Source organism: Euleptes europaea, chromosome 5, assembly GCF_029931775.1.
Source record: "Euleptes europaea isolate rEulEur1 chromosome 5, rEulEur1.hap1, whole genome shotgun sequence".
NCBI classification, from domain to species: Eukaryota; Metazoa; Chordata; class Lepidosauria; order Squamata; family Sphaerodactylidae; genus Euleptes; species Euleptes europaea.
Window position 1 is genome coordinate 28,610,221 of NC_079316.1, and position 20,384 is coordinate 28,630,604.

Sequence of the window (20,384 nt, forward strand, 5' to 3'; positions counted from 1 at the left end):
AGAAAAGTCCCCCCCCCGAAACCCAATTGCCGCAAAAAAAAGCATGTTAAGAGCATTTTAAAACAAAAACAAAAATGGAGCTATTTGAAAGGAAGGCTCAATTTTAAAAGCCTTCTGCTCAGAAAGAACTCCGAGAAAGCAGGAAGTATTTGAATCCCCACCCCTTGACATGCTGCTTTGTAGTTGGCTGTGATAGAAACCAAGCTTCTGTGTTCCGTGCTTTGCCTTATGCATGGGGATTTCAAGTGGGCTGAGCTCAGGGGAGAGGGAAGAATCGGGTTAATAGAGGGACGGGAAGTCGTGGGGTTTGTGAGGGCTGGCAGCGAGGTCATCTCTAATGGTGGGAAAACTCATGCATAACTCCAAGGAACAACTGAGACAGATGGGGGGGGGGTGAACGGGAGTGAAAGTACCCATGCATAAATGGCCTATGTGTTTTGCCCAAGAGGCTTCTTCAGGGGAATCTGTTAGTCTTGCAGTAGTTTTGCACCATTGACCTTGGCTTTATTGTTTATCTCCTGTGACTGGTGCGGCCCTTTTATTTCTCCTTCATACTCAAAGAATGAACACAAAATCCATGTGTAGTGTATCATTTGTGTCATATCGTATGGTAGTTTTTGCAGTGTGTACATCTGCTGGGAAACAGTGACTGGCTGTTGTTTCCGTGCCTGTGGGCACTAAATGAAGCAAGACTCCTCTGTGCAGAACCCTGGCCTGTAATGATATACTCATGGTTCTCGGGTATCCTATGTAAGAAGGGAAACATTAGACTCTTTGCAATCATGCTGGATTTGACCACTAAAGCCCTAAATGCCTTGAATCTAAAGTTTCTGAAGGACTGTCTCCACCCATAGGAAACTGCCCAGGATCAGGGGACAGACCAGTTCATGGCTGTTTGGCAAGTTGCTTCAACATATTCCTTCCTGACAGTACAGTACTACACAATGGGCTTTTCTCGCATGCGCATTCTCACATAGTTTGATGGAGTTCTGCTCCCCCCACTCCTTGATGCGTCACTGCTCCGCTTGGCAGGCCATTGTTCAAACAGATAGGTATATCAATCACAAATCTTATATAACCGTCATAAACACTATTTTTTTTTAAAAAAAATCTCACCCTACAGTGTTTGCCTAAATAGTCTTTAGCAATGTTAACAGCTGCTACACTGTTTGCATCAGCAGTATTTTTCGTACATGTACAGTTTTGCTAAAAACCTGATGCCGGCTTGTTCTGCAGGCGTCCGGGTTGTTCAGTGTTGAACCAAAAGACCCATTGCTCTTGCCCCACACATTCGCCTGTGAAGCACATTCACTGGGAAATTCACAGTATCCTAAGGAAAATGTCAATCATTGTGTTTCCACTGGATCAATGAAATTAGCCTCGTTTCCTCTCTGGAGTATCTCTGGTTTTTAAAAACTTTTTTAATGGCAGTTTTTTTTCTCATTTTATATAATTCGATATTTATATAAAAAAATTTTTTTAAAAAAAGATAGCAGAAAAATGGTATTTGTAACATCATGTATCAGACTATGATCCTTTGCATGCTTACTCAGGAGCCAGACTGACCACATATAGCAGGATTTATTTCCTAACAAGAATGCATAGGAATAAAGTGTAAAGAATAAATCTAAATGGGATGAAATAGCTTTAAGCCTGGCTAATAAACTGAAGTGGGGCTTCTTTGTGGGTGAATTTTGCTCCTGTGTTAAATGGGGCAGGTTCCCAAATAAGGAACACAGGCTTAAAGTGACATGCTGCTTCACAAAACATGCCAAAAGCAGGCACTTCAAAGGTGGGTTTGGGTGCACTGAAACCCCAGGCCATTTGGTGTGGTCAGGGCACATCTGCCCTGAAACACCAAAGGAACTCTTCTTCTTAAAGGACTCACATGGCTTTTCCTCTCTGTGCGGTCAAAATGCAGGGAATGTGATGTGAATGAATGGCTGTGCTTAATCGTCTCACCACAAGCAGCTGTGAAGAAGCCCAGGGCTTGGAAGGGATGGCATTCATGGCTTGCATCAGGTCTCATTGTTTGCATTTGGATTTAAGTGTCAGCATTGGAGGTGTGGCTTAGCGGGGGCACCCTCGCTTGCTACAGATCTCAGAATGGCTCCGTTGAGAAAGACGCTCGCTCCCTTCTCTTCTGCTATCCTGCTTGCATCTGACTCCTCCCTCCTGCAGCTCTGAATAGTGCAGACCGAACCCAAGAGCTTCTGATTTTTTCCCCTGCTTTAGTGCCTTCTGAGCCGGCAGCACGAGACAGCTATTCTGCTTTCTTTCCACTACGGCATGATTTCTGTCATCCACTGGAAGCGTTTGTACTCTAAGAGCCAAACTTGATCATCTGGGAAGGATTTAAAGGACCAGGACAACCCAACCAAACAAGAGGAGAAACTAATTTGCTTATTTTTTTTTTTAATCATCAGCACCTTTTACTCCCTGGTACATATCTTGATGTTTCTTTTCACAATGTGCTCTTTTTCAAGCAAGAGTTTTGTTGGCTGTACTTGAGTACATCTTATGCAAGTATCCAGGAAGGGGGGGAATATCTGTATAGCCCAAGAATAAACTTGGTCAGGAAGATCAAAAATCCAATGTGGACCTAACAATTTTGCATCATCATACAGGAACCCACAGAGTTGTTGAAAAGGAAAAGCGATATCTATCCACCCACCTTACTCACTCTAACGACAATGTCGGTGACTGTTAGTAATGTATCATTAAATGGGACAAGCCATTCGATTCAAACTCATGGAATTATGGATATGCCCAGAGGACAAAAACCTTTGAACATCTTCATTTTCTGTTTAACTTTTATTATAATGTTCACAACCTTGCTGGGCAGCATCTACTCGCTGGTGTCACTGCTGAGGCTGCAGAATAAAAGTACCATCTCAATGATTGTGACTTCGTTGACTGTGGATGATCTGATCAGTGTGGTGCCGGTGACCATCTTCATGCTCAAGCAGTGGTTGAACGAGATGCTTCCCCACGCCTTGTGCACCACTTCAGCGCTGCTGTATTTATTCCAAGGTTTTTCGAGCAATCTCATGGGGTCTCTTGTAGTTTCGTATAACTTCTACAGCCTCCATAAAATGGGAACTAGCCAAGGAGCCACCAAAAGGCCAGTGAGCATGATATGGGCCATTCTCACCATCTGGATTGTCAGTTTGCTGATCTGTATTTTGCCTCTGTTTGGCTGGGGTACTTATTCCCCCACCTCCTGGGGATGCCTTACGGACTGCGCCAGTTCTTACGTCTTGTTTCTTTTTGTCATTTATTCGCTGTGTTTCTGTCTCCTCGTCGTGCTCTCCATTCCGCTAATTTATCAGCTGTTGTGTTCAGATGATCAACAGCATCTTTATGATGATTATCAGCAAATTGTCCGAGGTTATTTCTCACCTGGGTCGCCTCCAGTTGGTAGTCACGCACTGTCCCTTTCTCCAGAAGACTCAGTAAATAGAATCTCAAAGCACTGCCAAGTAACTTGTCAGAACTCTGACCCATTGGTTAGACAAAGTCCCACTGACATCTGTGGAGTGGATCATTATGGCGCACACAATGTGCCGTGCACCAGCCGAAGTTTCACTGTGGAATTTGCTCAGAAACGCTTCTCGCTGATTCTGGCTCTGATAAAAGTCATTCTTTGGCTCCCAATGATGGTAATACCAAAACAAGTTTCTTTCTATATCTGTAATGATTTGGTTAAAGTGATTAGTATGGGCCATTAAACTCAAAGCAAATGAGTGTAACGTGATAACTTGCACTTGCCTATTAAACATTTGTTGTTGGGGGGGCATAATATACTCTTGTTTGCTCCATAGCTTTTGTCTGTCATGAGATCATCAACTCTGCTATTAGATGTTAAATGGACAGTCCACCAATGACAGATTGCATGCATTGTTCTAATTTCAGTCCGATGTATGTGTTCAGTACACTGGCAGATCCAGTGATCAGAAACAGTGAGCTTACCGTGTTTTCATGACCCTGTATTCATGTGGAATTAGTTGGGCTTTTAATTGCATGTTCTCCGTAGCCAGACTAGGAATAATCAGATACACATTGTCTATGTTTCATGAGAACTGAAACAGTCACACAAAACCAGGTCTCTGGATAATCACTTTGTGAGTCTGGTTTTTGAGCTGGCATAAAAATTCTACAATTACCTATTACTGATGTATTCAAAGAACAGAACTAGATGTAAAGCTTGACCAAGGGGGTCTGTTTTGAGCAATTTGAAGGCCACTAGGGTGAGATTATTCAAAGGGACTGCTTTTCCTCTCCCAGCTGTCAGGCACACCCATTGGCAGTGAGATGCCTGGGGCTATAAAACTGAAGCATGTCACTGAAGGGAAGGAGCATGCTTGTTTATGATCTTGTCAATGCAAAGCTGTATTGGGAACTAGCCTTGATGCATACATTGGTGCAGTTAAGGTCAACATTGTGTGAGAAGTTTGGACATAGACATTTCCTGAATCTCGTTCAATAGCACATAGCACTTGGAGAATCCCAACCATGCCTTAGCCTCTTTCTTTTTCCTTCAAGTATCTTTCCAAACTCATCCCCCCCTTATAAAACAAAGCCTTTGGTTCAGTCCCTTCCCAATTATAAGTAGATCTTCCCAATTATAAGTAGATAAGTAGATCTTAGTCTAAATAGGGTCTTAGTGAACTACTTTGCACCCTCAGTCCTGTCCCTCCAGTCTGTCTTTCCCCTTTCCTCATTCTGTCATCTTCCTATTGTTGACCTGTAGGCTAAAATCCTTGTGGAGTGAATACTTTTCTTTCTTTTTGCTTATGAAACTATGTAGAGTACCACATAGACTGGTAGCACTGTATCAATCCTTGCTATTGTCCTTGAGCTGTGTCTCCACCTCCCAGGATTACCTCAACTGGACTTTTATTAATAGCTCAGGGTGAGAGAGACTTCCCTGTTAGAGCTGTGGTATCAATATTTATCATTTCACTTGAGCAACTGACGTTCTGAGAAACACAGATGGGAGTTGTATGAGAACATTTGCTTTCCAGCATCTGTCAAGATTCAAAGCTCCAGAGGAGCAGGAATGTTAGTCAGTAGCTTCACAAAGACTTTAGGGACTCACATGGATTTCCTTAGCATGTCTCTTTGTACATGACCGTCTACTCGGTGTATGTGTGGTTCCAAACCACTGCTTTTTTCAACATGTATTCTTTTAGATTTGAATACAACTGTATTTTTAACAAAACTCTTTCACAGTGGTAGGTAGGACGTCAATGACAGTAACAAAAAAAAACCAAGGTGATATTTGGACCATTGAGACCTGGGAAGATAGAGAACATTGCAGATATTTTTTTTAAAATTAAGAATTGAGATTTTAACAAGACAAGCAAGAATAAAGGTGTGGTCTGAAGCCAAAAGGTTTTGAGCATGCATGATGCACAAGGAACTTTGCTAAAGTTATGTGGGTTTTGAGCTGGACAGTACCTGGGTGGGAAGCCTATGAATGCTGTCTTGAGTTCTAGGAGAGAAGAAAGGTGGAATATTCACTGCAGTTATTCATTTGCTTTATTTATATCCCGCCTTTCTCCCCAATGAGGACCCAAAGTGGCTTATATCATTCTCTAAGTTTTACCCTCACAACGACCCTGCGAGCTAGGTTAGGCTAAGAGTGTGTGACTGGCCCAAGATCACCTAGCAAATGACAATGGGAATATGGAACTGCAGAATACTGTAGGGGGTTGTAATAAAACACCCCATAATCACATAACACAGGCATGTAAGTGAAGCCATGCTGGATCAGACCAATGGTCTGTGAATTCCAGCATGTCACAGGGAAGCCCATGAGCAGGTTCCTCAGGTAACAGCCCTCTCCTACTGACTGCTGTCATGCCTGCCAGTCAGAGGCATTTGCCTCTGGTCAGTATATAGGACTTGAAATACAGAAACATGTTCATTTATAAATTCCACTCTTTCTCTTTGAAGTTTTTTTTTAAAGGATATTTTGCACTTTATATTTTAGGTGTACATCCAGGACATACTAAAAATGTAGTGCATGTAATAAATAACAGTGTTTGCAAATACTTATATCATCCAGAAATGCTCAATCAAGAGCTGTAATTTTCCTTCAGTTTCCTGCTGAGCATATAGGTAGTGATATACTTTGATGGAGGAGAAGCTTTGTCTCAGTGGTAGAGCATCTGCTTTGCACGCAGAAGGTCCTGGGTTCAAACCTCAGCTTCTCCAACTAAGCAGATCAAGTACTAGGTGACTTCAAAATACTTCAAAGTACTAGGTGACTTCCACCTGGAGAGCTGCCATCGAGTAAATATGATTAACTTTGATAGACCCGTGTTCTGATTTTACAAAAGGCAGCTTCACAAGTCTCTATGGAATGAGTGAAATAACCCTTCTAGCCATAATGTCAGGAATGGAATAGGCATTCTACCTGGACACCAATAGGCTTACAGTCTAGGACCATTCAGAACAAACAGGAAGCATCTGAGTCTCCCTCAATACCAAATTTTAAAAAACAAAACTTACAGAGTAATGTGATCTAGTAATTACGGTAGTATCTCTTGCATGTTGTTTGTGCTCTGTTAATATAATACTCATGGTGATTTCTCAAGAAAATCATAACACAAATTTAATCATCTACCTCTGCTCAAGTTGGCTGTCCCTTCCCCAACTCACCATGCCACAGTAACAGCCAAGACCTATGAGGAGTTATTCCAGTATTCCATCTAATTCTGTTGGCTTAGACTGGCATAAGTCTGCATAGGATCACACTGTAAGTCAGGTCAGGTAGGGTAGCTGCAGAAGGCTTGCCTCCTTTCAGCAAGATGTGTTCCTACCAGAGTGTATTCAATGCCTTTACATTTCTCTTTCAGATTCAAATGGTTGTTCAACACACAGTGGCATTTCAAAGCTTTTCCTTTGAGATATTCAGTTTCCTGTTAACTTTGCTTGCCGCCACTGTCACCCCAGTGTTTGTTTTGTCGGAATACTGGAGCCACCTGCCTTGTGGCTGTATCATTAACTGCAGGAGGAATGTCTACACCGTCTCCTCGCAAGAAGGCAAGCGTAAGTATGGAAGAACAGTGGGAACTGATGTTGCTATTATTCTGACTGCCCATGAAACCACACACCCTGAGCAGATTGCATAGCTTGCTGCCAAGCTAAACATATCTTGCATTTTACAGTGTATTTTAGTCAGAGCTGGTTGACATAGTATTTTTGTCCTACTTTCTCCTCTTATACAAGCTCTGCAATGTGAAAGTCCAGTCATGAGTGGATTTCACCCACACCAGCTTCCTTGACACAATTTGGAGCTGCAGTGATCTCAAATGCTGAAATCTGAGAGTTTGCTAGACTGAAATCTGGAAGTTCACTAGACTGACCCAAATAGTGATCCGTCAAAGGCATCATCCTCCATAGCCATGTATGGTGGCTCACTGGAGGTATGATAGACCTCCTTAGGGTTGTGAATATCGATAACATAAAAACATTAAAACATTTGAACAATTAACATATACTTAAAAATAAAAAAATCAATTAAAACATTTCAATTAAAGTCTCTACAGCAAATAACTGACAGTAGCAGAATTTTTCGCAACTAAAGCATGTCAAGTGGACAGTACTGCAAGATAGTGGCCTCTGCTTCTAGGTATTTATGACTAGAGTGGCTTTCCATTTCCCCGCTTCTGTACAACTTAACTCTATGTGAATGACACCACTAAGAGCCGGCGTGGTTTGATTCCCCACTCCCCCCACTCCTCCACATGAAGCCTGCTGGGTGAACTTGGGCCAGTCACACTCTCTCAGCCTCACCTACCTCACAGGATGTCTGTAGTGGGGAGGGGGAGGGAAGGTGATTGTAAGCCAGTTTGACTCTTCCTTAAGTGATAAAGTCAGCATATAAAACCCAGCTCTTCTTCTTCTTCTAAATTCAATGAGGCTTATCCTGTTGTGAGCTCTGCTCACGACCTGAGTTGGATCCCAACAAAAGTTGGTTTCAGGTAGCCGGCTCAAGGTTGACTCAGCCTTCCATCCTTCCGAGGTCGGTCAAATGAGTACCCAGCTTGCTGGGGGTAAAGGGAATATGACTAGGGAAGGCACTGGCAAACCACCCCATAAACAAAGTCTGCCTAGAAAACGTCGGGATGTGATGTCACCCCATGGGTCAGGAATGATCCGGTGCTTGCACAGGGGACCTTTACCTTTACTTACCTATCCTTAGACAAGCCTTAGGTGTTGATAGAAAATGCTAGGGGTTAGAGCATTTGGGAGGGGGGGTTAGAATCAGTTTCTCATTCTTAATGAACATCAGCTGGTCTCAGTGGTTGTTACTCCTGGTTCAAATGCCAGAGCAAAATGGGCCCAGGGTAATCAGGGATAGACTTTTCCCCCTGGATCTTTTAGAACCCACTCCCCGAGACAGCATATTTTGTGTGTCAAGAACCAAGTTGTTTCAGGTACTGCATGGCTCCAGCTCTAATTCAGTATTTACACAGTGAAATACATAGCAGATGGCGAGGCAACAATTATGCAATCATTTAAACCTTGTCTCGTTTCTTTTGTTATGTTGATGCTAAAGGCTGTTCTGCTTTTTTCCCCAATAGAATGTTTACTGAGTTCACAATTCCATGCAGAATTTAATAAATAACTTAGACATCGTTGTGTGTTATGCACTAATGCTGCATTGGAAAAGTGGGTTTTTCTTCTGCAGATTTGTTGGAAATTATAGGCTAGTAATTTTCTCTTTCTAGCCCACTGTATTCCAAGTAGTGGCTAATGGTTTGGTTCACATGTACAGGCTGTTCACACTTAATCATTGAATTGGTGGCTAGTGTTGTCAGTTGCCAGAGTGTCAGTCACTTGCTTGGATTGGACAAGGGGCTGGAATCTAGGATACCATTTCATCTTCCCTTTGACGAGGAAGGAGGGGACCCCATGATGGACATTATCATAGCTTACGTGGCTAATCATCTGTTCAGTAATGCTGTCCCAAGCTGGAAATGACACATGTAGCCTTGGATCAAACCCTCCAACCTCCTGAGACTCAGTGTTAGAGCATCTGCTTGGCATGCAGAAAGTCCCAGGTTCAATCGCTGTCATCTCCTGTTAAAAGTAACAGGTAGCAGGTGATGTGAAAGATCTCTGCCTAAACCCCTGGAGAGCCGTGGTCAGCCAGAGTAGCAATACTGACTTCAAGGGACCTATGGTCTGATTCAGTACAAGGCAGCTTCATATATTCAGCCATGTAAGATGGCTCTTAATTCTTGTGCCAAAACTTTCTTCTATGTGCTCATTTCCTTTCCAGGATCAGGCCAAAATAAAAATGAGAATGAATTAAAACTCAATTGACCTTAGCATCTGTTACAATTAAAGTTAGCTGTTACTGTAAGCTGCAAAACCCAGTCAACATAATGATCACGCTTTGCCTACATGGGGTTGGATACAACCATTTTTGCTACTGGTGAAAAATGGGAAAATCAACAAAAAGGCTTTGATAATCACTGGACCTGCATGGACAAAAGCCACTCGGGTCAAGGAACTATAAGGAGGGGAACTGGGCACAAATGAGTTAAAAAGCTGGTTGGATCCAGCCCATAGTCTGAGACCCAGAGCTAGTACAGCTGGAAGTTAAGAGAGTGATCTGGGAAACACCCGGTCTGAGTCTCAACTTAGCTGAGCACCCAGAGGGTAAGAACCACTCTCTCTGCTTCAGCCCCCACCTACAATATGAGGATCACCCTGTGTTGCATTCAGTGCAAACTCCTTGCTCTTACCTTTAAAGCTCCCCCAATCTTACCCCATCTGCTTCTTCTGTTTTTCCTCAAATAGCTCTGTGTGTGTGACCTTGCTCCTTCACGTCTACCACTTTCAACTACCGAGAGGCTTCCCGTGCACTTAAGTAGCTCTCCCTTGTTCCCCCTTATACCTGGAATTCCCTCCAATGACCCCTAAGCAGTTCTCCTTTGCTTTTCTTTAAAACTCTTCTTCAAAAATCCATCCTTTCTGGGGAGCCATTGGCCTCAGTTCCCACCCTGAGCTGCCTAGCTCTGTGCAATTGCATTTGTCCACATTCATCTTTCACTACCCTTGACCGCATTTCCCTTCTCCCTGTCCCTGAAAGATCAGATTTTGAAGAAGGTAAACAAAGTTCTTATTTTCAGCTCCTTGGATAGACTTTTGGTTAGCTTCCAAGGTGATATTGACTGTATTCGTGATGTTTTGGCCTTCTTACTGACAATCCATGAGCCCCTGTGATTGCAGGAACTTTCTCTTATGTACTACAAGAGCTAATATACATTGTGGTGTCCAATAAATATCTCTGGCACAATATCAGTGTTTATTATACCACAATACATAGCTCTGGCCATAGAACAGGCGAATGGGCCACACCTTGCGGTACCCCAGCTATGCAAACAGCCCCAACGCTCTTGGATCCAGTCAAAAATCTCCACTGAAGGAAAGATTTCCATTAGTGGAGCAAGACTTCTCCACTTCAATCTTCCTGTTGTAGCCCAAAGTGCCCTCTTAAATGCTGTTTCTGGAGGGCAGGGGACCCTGAGGAACGACATGAGGGGACTTCTTGAAAATTCTCTTCCTCCTTGCACACACAGAATTGATTGATGTGAAGAAGAAGAGTCAGTTTTTATACCCCGCTTTTCTCTACCTTTAGGGAGTCTCAAAGTGGCTTAAAATCACCTTCCCTTCCCCCCCACACACACATAACAGACACCTCGTGAGGTAGGTGGGGCTGAGTTCTGAGAGAACTGTGACTGTCCAAAGGTCACTCAGCAGGCTTCAAGTGGAGGAGTGGGGAATCAAACCTGGTTCTCCAGATTAGAGTCCACCCCTCTTAACCACTACAGCACGTTGGCTGTCTCATTGTTATAGCAGCTGATGGGCCCTTCGCACTGAGGATCAGAGCAGCTCCTTCTGTCTCATGGGAGGCTGGAGAGGTGGATGGGTTTTGCAGAGGCTTCACAAAGCAAACCTCCAGTAATATGCAGCCCTGTGTTTCTCCCAAGGCATCCAGAGAAAGGGTTAGCAAGGTACAGAAGAAAAGGGACCAGATGAAAAAGAGCCCCTTCTCTGTGGTGATGAAGTCCACAGAAAGCAGCACCCCAAGGCAAGGTGCTTTAAGACTGCCACATCACAGCCCTAAAGGGAATTCAGCGGGTGAGGCCTGGCACAGTGTAAAATGAATTATTCTTACAGAATCAAACAGCTTTCATCAACTGAGAAGCATTAAAAATGGGCACCAAACGCTGAATGTTTTAGAACCAGGTTTGGAATTCACACACACATACACAAATCAGTTTGAAGACTGAGGCTTCAGCTTTCCAGAATAGAACAGAAATACTCATCAAGAATACATATATTTCTTTGGAAAATCAGCATATTTTGGCTGCCTTGACATTAACCTTTTCTCCATACCAGGCCAAAAATGTGGTAGCTGAGTTCCCACCTGTGTAGCTGATTTTCTTCACACAACACATAGTTAAATTGTGGAACTCCCTGCCTCAGGACATAGTGATGACTGCCAACTTGGAAGGCTTTAAGAGGGGAGTGGACATGTTCATGGAGGAGAGGGTGATCCATAGCTACTAGTCAAAATAGATTCTAGTCGTGATGCATACCTACTCTCTGCAGTATCAGAGGAGCATGCATATTCTATTAGGTGCTGTGGAACACAGGCAGGATAATGCTGCTGCAGTCATCTTGTTTGTGGGCTTCCTAGAGGCACCTGGTTGGCCACTGTGTGAACAGACTGCTGGACTTGATGGGCCTTGGTCTGATCCAGCATGGCCTTTCTTATGTTCTTGATATGCTTACAATCTACACAAGCAAAACCCAATCCCTGAAGACAACAATTATAAACACTTTAGATCCCTGAACTATGAGAACAGAAGCAGCTATTTTTACATATACCTTGATGGGTGAACAGAAGCTATTTTACATATACCTTGATAGATAGGGGCTAGCACTTAATAGTTTCCATTTCACAATTTCATTTTTCTTACATTGTTGCTACAAGGATAAGTTCTAACCTTATTCTTCTGTCTCTTATGAAAAGGTCAAAGAAGTTTGCATTGTGAACACTACAGGGTTTCATGTGCTATGTTCTCTAGAAAATAGAAGTTAAAAATATGACATCTGGAAAATCTCAGTGGTGTTTGTGCAAAGCGCCATTGAATTAATAGAATCATAGAGTTGGAAGGGACCACCAGGGTCATCTAGTCCACAATGCAGGAAATTCACAACTACCTCCCCCCACTCCCCCAGTGACCCCTACTCCATGCCCAGAAGATGGCCAAATACCCTCCCTCTCATGGTCTGCTTAAGATCATAGAATCAGCATTGCTGACAAATGGCCATCTAGTCTCTGATTAAAAACCTCCAGGGAAGGAGAGCTTAACCACCTCCCGAGGAAGCCTGTTCCATTTGGTAAATAAGGACACAAATGCTGGGTGAACACAGACACCCTTTTCAGTTGTTCAGAGGTGAAATAATGAATGCTCAAAGAATGGTAATGGGATTATGGCAACAAGCAGTGCCCTGAAATGATGAACATTCATTGGAATGCCTTATAGAGCCTACACAGTTAAATATGAATTTGCCTATATCTTTCTTCACACAATCTAGAACCTGTTCTTTTAGAGCCCCCATATGGCTCTGTCTGCATAACTGAGAGCCCTCTTTCCTTAGGGCTCCTGAACACAGTGAGCCCTACATGAACACATCTACATGTATGGACTCTATACTGGTATTTCAATGAATGTGCATATGTTAGGGTTGGAATATGCTGCTGTGATCACTCTCTCACTACTCAGATTAATTATTCTCCATTATAAAATTTCGAAAGGGCCTGTACAGATATCCCGAAATGTGATGGAAATGGTGTAAATGCACATTGGTTACATTCTAGTACATTTGCTTTTGGAACAAAGGATGCATGTTCAAACCACTCCATCCCCACCTTAAAATGTCTGTCTGTCTTCCCCCTTAGAGCATATATACCTCAACCATATTTTGTTTAATCTTTTGGAACTTGGCTGTTCTATGTGTTATGATAAAGTGCATTGTGCTTGCTCCATTAGTCCATACTTTAGGGGTTTTGTTTTAATACCAATTTTGTCATTTGCCTTCTTTTAAGATTCTGGCTATGTTTAATGCAATCGTGTCTTTTACTTCTTCAGCCAAAAGAAGAGGCTTTGAATTCAATCTGTCATTTCAGCAAGGTTATGGAATCTATAAGATATCCCATGACAACCACCATAGTGATGATGGCAATTCTATATCATATCACAGCTTGCTGAACTATGATTGCGAGAATATGAAAGAAACTCAAAAGGATAACAACAAAATCGAGTTCAGCACCATTTCCCTGGAGGACAGCTCCATGCTTAAAGACGCTGCAAAGTGCAAAAAAACGGTTGGTACCGACACAAAACAAGACCTTGGCAAGGATAAAATTACAGACCGCATGCTTTCCGACAAAGCGGGAACACATAAAAGAGAAGAGGTCAGGAATATGGAGAAGGGTGCTTTTTTTGAAGGTCAGGAAAGAAGGCTTTCTCATGAGGAAGGTCGAAAACCAGAACTCTCTGACTGGGAGTGGTGCAGGAGTAAATCCGAAAGGACCCCTCGACAGGTAGCATTTTTTGTTGTTGTTTAGTTTTGCAATATTCTAAAATCGACTTTAAGCTGCAGAACTAATGAATATCTTAAAGACCTGCTGCTTTGTCTGCACCTTATTTCTAAGTCTTCTATGTAACATCTTGAAACAGTCTATTTTTTCCCCTGACACTTAGATTGATATGAAATGTAACAACCCTCTTATATGTAGCTTAAATTGGTTAATGGAAATAGTAATACACTTCCTTAAATTGAAGTGTACTGGCTAAACTGGCACTTTGGTTTAAGGAAATGTATTCCTATTTCACTGGCAAGCAGTAATGTCCATTTACTTTGTCAACCAGTATGGTCGTCTATGAATAAGTTTCCCTAGTAGTATATCCTAGCAGTTAAGAGTAAGTTGAGAGAGCCTCCTCTCTATTCACAAACAGTATTCTTAAAATGGCTGCAATTAATCCCAGAGGTGGGGAAAGTGACCACTTGACTTGGAGAATTACCATTAATCATAACTTCAATTATAATGCTGCGTTTTCCCCTATTTCCTGAGCACGAGTTTCCTGGGCTCTATTTATTCCCCCTATGGGACCTGTAGAGAAGAAGAGATGTTCATCTGTAGTTTCTGTGGTGAGTTGATAGGCAAGTTGGTTGGATGTCCTAAATAGAGAATGGAGTTCTCCTTCTTTGCAATACAGTACAATTTACTTGATAGTTCCTCGCTCCACTTAGGGAAGCATTGTATTTGAACGTGCATGGTACCATTGGAGTCTCTTTCCTTGCTGCTGAGGTTCATCACTCTCATCTGTACCTTATCTGGTTCGAAGTAATATGATCTCACTTTCTTATTTTCTAAGTGTGATATTTCCTTGTGGGTGTGCTCATCTTTCTAATGCATTCAAGGACTTATTAGTATTTAATAGGCATTATGGGATCTATTTCTATCCTTTCATACTTTAAGAAAGTTGCAGACGCCAGCTTCCAACATTTGTGTCTTAGTTTAAAAAGTTGAAATGATCTAATAATACCCGATAATTTGGACACCAAATAAGCTCAGTTTGCTTAATTAGACAATAATACTTTTGTTTACAGTGCCCTTTTATTTGTTTCACAAGATGACACTATGTGCAATTATGTTCTGGCTGGCCCTGATGCCTTTGGCTCATTGATTTTGAGCTTTATACCTCCCGGTACAAAGCAGAGGCTTCTCTGAAGTTGTATCTCAGATTAGTGGTGAGCTGGATCCCAGATAAGATAGATGAGAACTCAGTAAACTAGCTGACTTAAAGTGCCTGTCCTTAAGACGATCACACTACCACTTAGTGGGATGGCTCATAGCTTGTTGGTTCTCCTTAGTGTCAGGTGTTTGGGAATTAATGGAGATTCATTGTTTTATTGCCTTTTATATCTGTGTTTCCGCTGGTATATTTCTGATTTGAATAGATTTTAAATTGTTTTTAAATGGCTGCAAAAACAGCCTTGTGAACAGTTTGCTGTTGAATGGCAGTCTATATATTATAAACCAATAAATACATAAAATGGTCTATTAAGTAGAAAACAATGCAGTCAAGGGCAGAATTACACCTTTCTAAATCCACTCACTTCATAGAATCATAGAGTTGGGACAACCAGGGTCATCTAGTCCAACCCCCCTGCACAATGCAGGAAATTCACAACTACCTCCCCCCCACACACACACCCCCAGGGACCAGAAGATGGCCAAAGTGCCCTTCCTCTCATGATCTACCTAAGATTATAGAATCAGTATTGCTGACAGATGGCCATCTAACCTCTTCTTTAAAACCTCCAGGGAAGGAGAGCTTACCACCTCCAGAGGAAACCTGTTCCACAGAGGAACTGCTCTGTTAGAAAATGGAGGCATAACTCCATTTAGGATTGTACTGTAAATGGTGTCCTTTTTGCAGCAACATGGATATCACTTTTCCATGATGCAGCTTCAGTATAAAGGATGCATCCATGTGGACTGAGCAGATCATGTGTGTCCTTACTGCATGATTACCACTCTTGAAACACCAATGTGATATACCTCAACTGCATGTCGCACCTTTCATATGCAATTTCAACTGTGTGGGATTGGTTTGAAGAAAAGTGATTTCCACAGTGAAAAGTGATTCATGGGCGTGTATTTTTGTGATGAATCCATTCATCTGCCTTGAGCTAGGAGGAAAAGTGAAGTACAAATATTTTAATAATTAAACAAACTTCTGTTTATTTAACTGGAATTCAGATACAAATGGCAATATGGGAAATCTATTTTTTTTAAAAAGGATAGTTAGTATAGAAAGGTCATATCATGAGAGGATGAGACTCACTGGAAAACATGATAATGCTAGGAAAAGTTGAGGGCAGGAGGAAAAGAGGAAGACCCAACCTGAGATGGATTTGCTCAATAAAGGAAGCCATGGCCCTCACTTTGCAAGACCTGAGCAAGGCTGTTGATGGTAGGATGTTTCGGAGGTCATTAAATCATAATGTCACCATAAGTTGGAAGTGACTTGAGGGCATATTAGACACATGTAGAAAGGTCATGAGACGCTGCCTCATCCTGAGCCAAATCATTGAGCACACTTTAGTTTAGTGTTGTCTACCCTGGCTGGCTGCTGCTCTGCAGAGTCTGAAGCAGTGAAAGGTCTTTATCAACTCTAGTACTCGATGTCTTTTCACTGGAGATATCAACAATTGAACTTGGGACCTTCTACACACAAAACATGTTCGCTTGGCTCCTGTGTGAAATCTCTGCTAAAAGAAGCAATTTCGGTCAGTAGACTGGCACCTCATTACTCCCTCCCACCACACTGCAGCCCAAAATGTTGGCAAATGGTGATCTTGGAGATGACAAGGAACCAACCTTCCCCCAGGAACAATGTGGGTAGTCAGTGGTCTGTGGCAGGAGGAAGGAGTTTCCAAAAACCCCACCCTTTCCATTACACAACTTTAAGGTTGACAATGAGGAAATTGAAATGGTTCAAGACTTTCTATTCCTTGGCTCCACCATCAACCAAAAGGGAGACTGCAGCCAAGAAATCAGAAGGAGATTGAGACTGGGAAGGGCAGCCATGAAGGAGCTAGAAAAGATTTTGAAGTGTAAGGATGTGTCACTGGCCACCAAGACTAGATTAATTCATGCCATCATATTCCCTATTACTATGTATGGGTGTGAAAGCTGGACAGTGAAGAAAGCTGATAGGAAGAAAATAGATTCCTTTGAAATGTGGTGTTGGAGGAGAGTGTTACGGATACCGTGGACTGCCAAAAAAACAAATCAGTGGGTTATAGATCAAATCAAGCCTGAACTGACCCTAGAAGCTAAAATGACTAAACTGAGGCTATCGTATTTTGGTCACGTCATGAGACGACAAGAGTCACTGGAAAACACAGTCATGCTAGGAAAAGCTGAGGGCAGCAGGAAAAGAGGAAGACCCAATAGATGGATGGACTCAATAAAGGAAGCCACGGCCCTCAGTTTGCAAGATATGAGCAATGCTGCCAAAGACAGGACATTTTGGAGGACTTTGATTCATAGGGTCGCCATGAGTCGAAAGCGACTTGACGGCACTTAACACACCCACCTATTCTGTTTGCAGAAATTTTGCTATGTGATGAATTCAGTGAGTTCATTGATACTCTGCTGTGAAAAATTAATGATTAAAAATTGACCAAATAGACATTGGGCTCAACAGCTACCTCCACAAAAAGAAAAGTGCCAAAGCAAACACCTGTTGTTTTAAAATCTGTCCTCTCCACAAATATTGTTTGTGTTCTCCTTCCCATATGTTAAGCTATGAAAGGACATGCCAGGGGAGGCATTAAATGAGTAGGGAAGCTGGTTATGTGTGTTATTTTCACTTCACCCCTGGTAACAGAGCTTATTCTGACTTCTTGCTACAATCTGGCATTTCACACGTCCCCATTCACTGGTCAACTAGTTACACCATGGCCTTGTAGGGTTGCCAACCTCCAGGTGGTGGCTGGAGACCTCCTAGGATTACAACTGATCTCCTGGGATTACAACTGATCTCTGGGTGGCAGAGATCAGGTCACCTGGAGAAAATGGCAGCTTTGGAAGGTGGACTCCATGGCATTATATCCCACTAAAGTCCCTTCCCTCTACAAACCCTGCCCTTTTCAGGCTCCACCCCTAAAATCTGCAGTCATTTCTGAACCCTACGGCCTCGGTAAATAATTCCTTCCAAGCATTCATTTCCCTACAGACTTCCTCAAGTTAATTTCCCCAATGGATTCTAATTTTTCTCACTTAAGCCCCTTTTAAATTGCCCGTATAATTAGGGTTGCCAGGTTTCTTTTCCCCACCAGCGGGCAGTTTTTGGGGCAGAGCCTGAGAATGGCAGGGCTTGGGGAGGGGAGGGTCTTCAATGCCATAGAGTCAAATTGCCAAAGCAGCCATTTTCTCCAGGTGAACTGATCTCTATCGGCTGGAGATCAGTTGTAACAGCAGGAGATCTCCAGCTAGTACCTGGAGGTTGGCAACCCTACTTATAATCTGCTTGAGCAGCCGGTTGCTAATGGATTTTTGTGTCATTTTAGACACAACTATTTTGGCTCTCAGCTGCTCACATATTTTGTTTTTACCTTTTCAAACAAAGCTGCTTGTTTCCTGTTATCATCCCAGGGCTCAGCCATTTTTAATGAGGCATGCTTTCTCCAGCTTTCAGTTTTTCCTTGTGCTTTTGAATTGCTGCAGTGTGCTGTTTAAAATGTCTGGAGTGCTTCCAAAAGGACCACTCCCCCCCCCCCCCCGCGCCACCTTTTTCCACAGTGTATTCTTTTTTGGCTTTTTAAAAAACGTACTGAGATTTGCACTATAGCACTACAGCGCAAATCTCAGAATGTTTTTTTAAAAAAAAAACCCGAAAAAGAACGCACTGCGGAAAAAGGTGGGGGGAAAGCAGTGCTGTTTGAAATGGCCAAAGCGCTTTAGAGACAGCTCATAGACGGATTGAAATGAGCTGTATGAAATGCCCATTTCTGTACTCAGAAATGGGCCAACAATGGATAATGTCCGGTTTAGAAAGGTAATCTGAAAGGGGCCTTAGTTTATACTACCACCAGCGGTGCCTCTCACCTGGGGAATAGCTGCCTTCAATACCCATCCCGTCTCCTCTTCCATTAGTCAGATGAGCTTGTACACCTCTTCAGTGATCCTGCAGTATTCTGAAGAGCAAGCAGGGGTTGAACCCCCACTCCCCATTTCTGTGTAGGTATTGGCTTGGAGCCTGAACTAACTGCCCACTCCAATGCGAATGACAGGAGATTTGGGGGGTACAGTGCCAGGGGTTGGCTGAGTTTGGGGAGGATGATGTGATGTTACTTCCAGATGATGCTGTAGGCTGCCTTTCCATAGCATTTACCATAGAGACTAGGGGAAATTCCTAGAACATCACTACGGGGAATCCTTTTTCCCCAGTTTCCCTTGGGAGTGGGAAACTGGGAACGAGGATGAGTAAAATACCTAATCAGGCCATGTATGCCTACAACCTAGTTTAATTTAAGGATGCCTGGTATATTGTAAATATTTGTAGCCCACCCCTCCAAAAAAACTGGTTCAGGTGGCTACCGGTAAAGTGCCAGTATAGTTGGCAACTCTAACCCTGACTCTTCCAGAGGCCTAATACCTGTTCTGTTATATCTAGGGCTGCCAACTCAAGCCTGGGAAATCTGGAGATTTGGGGGTGGTAGAGGGGGGAATCTGAGCAGGCATTTCACCTGGAATCTGTGGTATATCACAGTGAGTCAAAGTGAGTCAAAGCTGTCTTTTTCTCCAGGGGTAACTGATCTCTGTAGTCTGGGAGAACTCACTGGGAGGTTGGAATTCCTACTTCTATTTCATTTTCCCCTCATGTACCTGTCACATGGTTGGCTCTCTGGCATACCCATGGCATGACAGAGCTTCCTTATTGGTGAAGTCCTATCAGTAGGACTAGGTTCTTTCTTACCTCAAGACTCTCATTTTTATCCTGAATCTTGTGTGGACTAGGCCTGAGAAGTAAATAAGGAATATTATGCAGTATTATGATTGTGTAATATGGTCTATGCCCAAAGGGTTTTATAGTTCTCTTTAATGGGCAACATTAGCCCTTATGCAGCTCTAAGGGCTACCACTTAAAACCTACAGTAATATTGAAAACCAATTCTTAAGTTCAACCCAGTAGTTGTTCTTATGAGCTCTATTTTTTTTACAACTTTCAGTATATAACTGCTTCTCTAAAGTAATGGTGAGAACCTTTCACCCCTTCATTTTGCATTGTCCAGCCTCGCTAATACCTTCTCCTCCATTTTTTTTTAAACCCACGGTTTGGAATAGGAACAGTGCAATCCGAAGCAGAGTTACACCCTTCAAAGTCTATTGAAGTTAACGGGTTTAGGAGGTGTGTACCTGTGTTTAGGACTGCGCTGGAAAGATACAGAGAGAACACAAGCAAAAAATGGAAGGAAATTATATACCGTATTTTTCGCTCCATAAGACACACTTTTTTCCTCCTCAAAAGTGAGAGGAAATGTCTGTGCGTCTTATGGAGTGAATGTGTCTGTCCGGCAGAGTACTGCTTCCCCCTGCTGCAGAGAGGAGGCTGCTGGGGTTCCCTTTCATAAGGTTGCCTCTCCTCCAAACCCCGCCCCCGAGCCCATAAGGGTCGGGCCCTGTCGCCTGCTTCCTGGTTGGGCGGCGGTCTCTGGATGCGCTGCTGGCCCCGCCCTCCCCCTGGCCGCGGCCGGCCGACACTCAG

General features: G+C 42.9%; 1 protein-coding gene across 1 annotated transcript in view; it reads left to right on the plus strand.

Moving 5' to 3' along the window:
* Positions 1–2,693: 2,693 nt before the first annotated feature.
* The window catches only part of GPR149 (G protein-coupled receptor 149), a 37,745-nt gene continuing 20,054 nt past the window's right edge, over positions 2,694–20,384 (plus strand). Inside the window, exons 1-3 of the mRNA XM_056849739.1 lie at positions 2,694–3,662; positions 6,867–7,059; positions 13,188–13,642. Of these exons, the coding sequence (XP_056705717.1) occupies positions 2,694–3,662; positions 6,867–7,059; positions 13,188–13,642 (1,617 nt within the window). The remainder of the gene's footprint in view (positions 3,663–6,866; positions 7,060–13,187; positions 13,643–20,384) is intronic.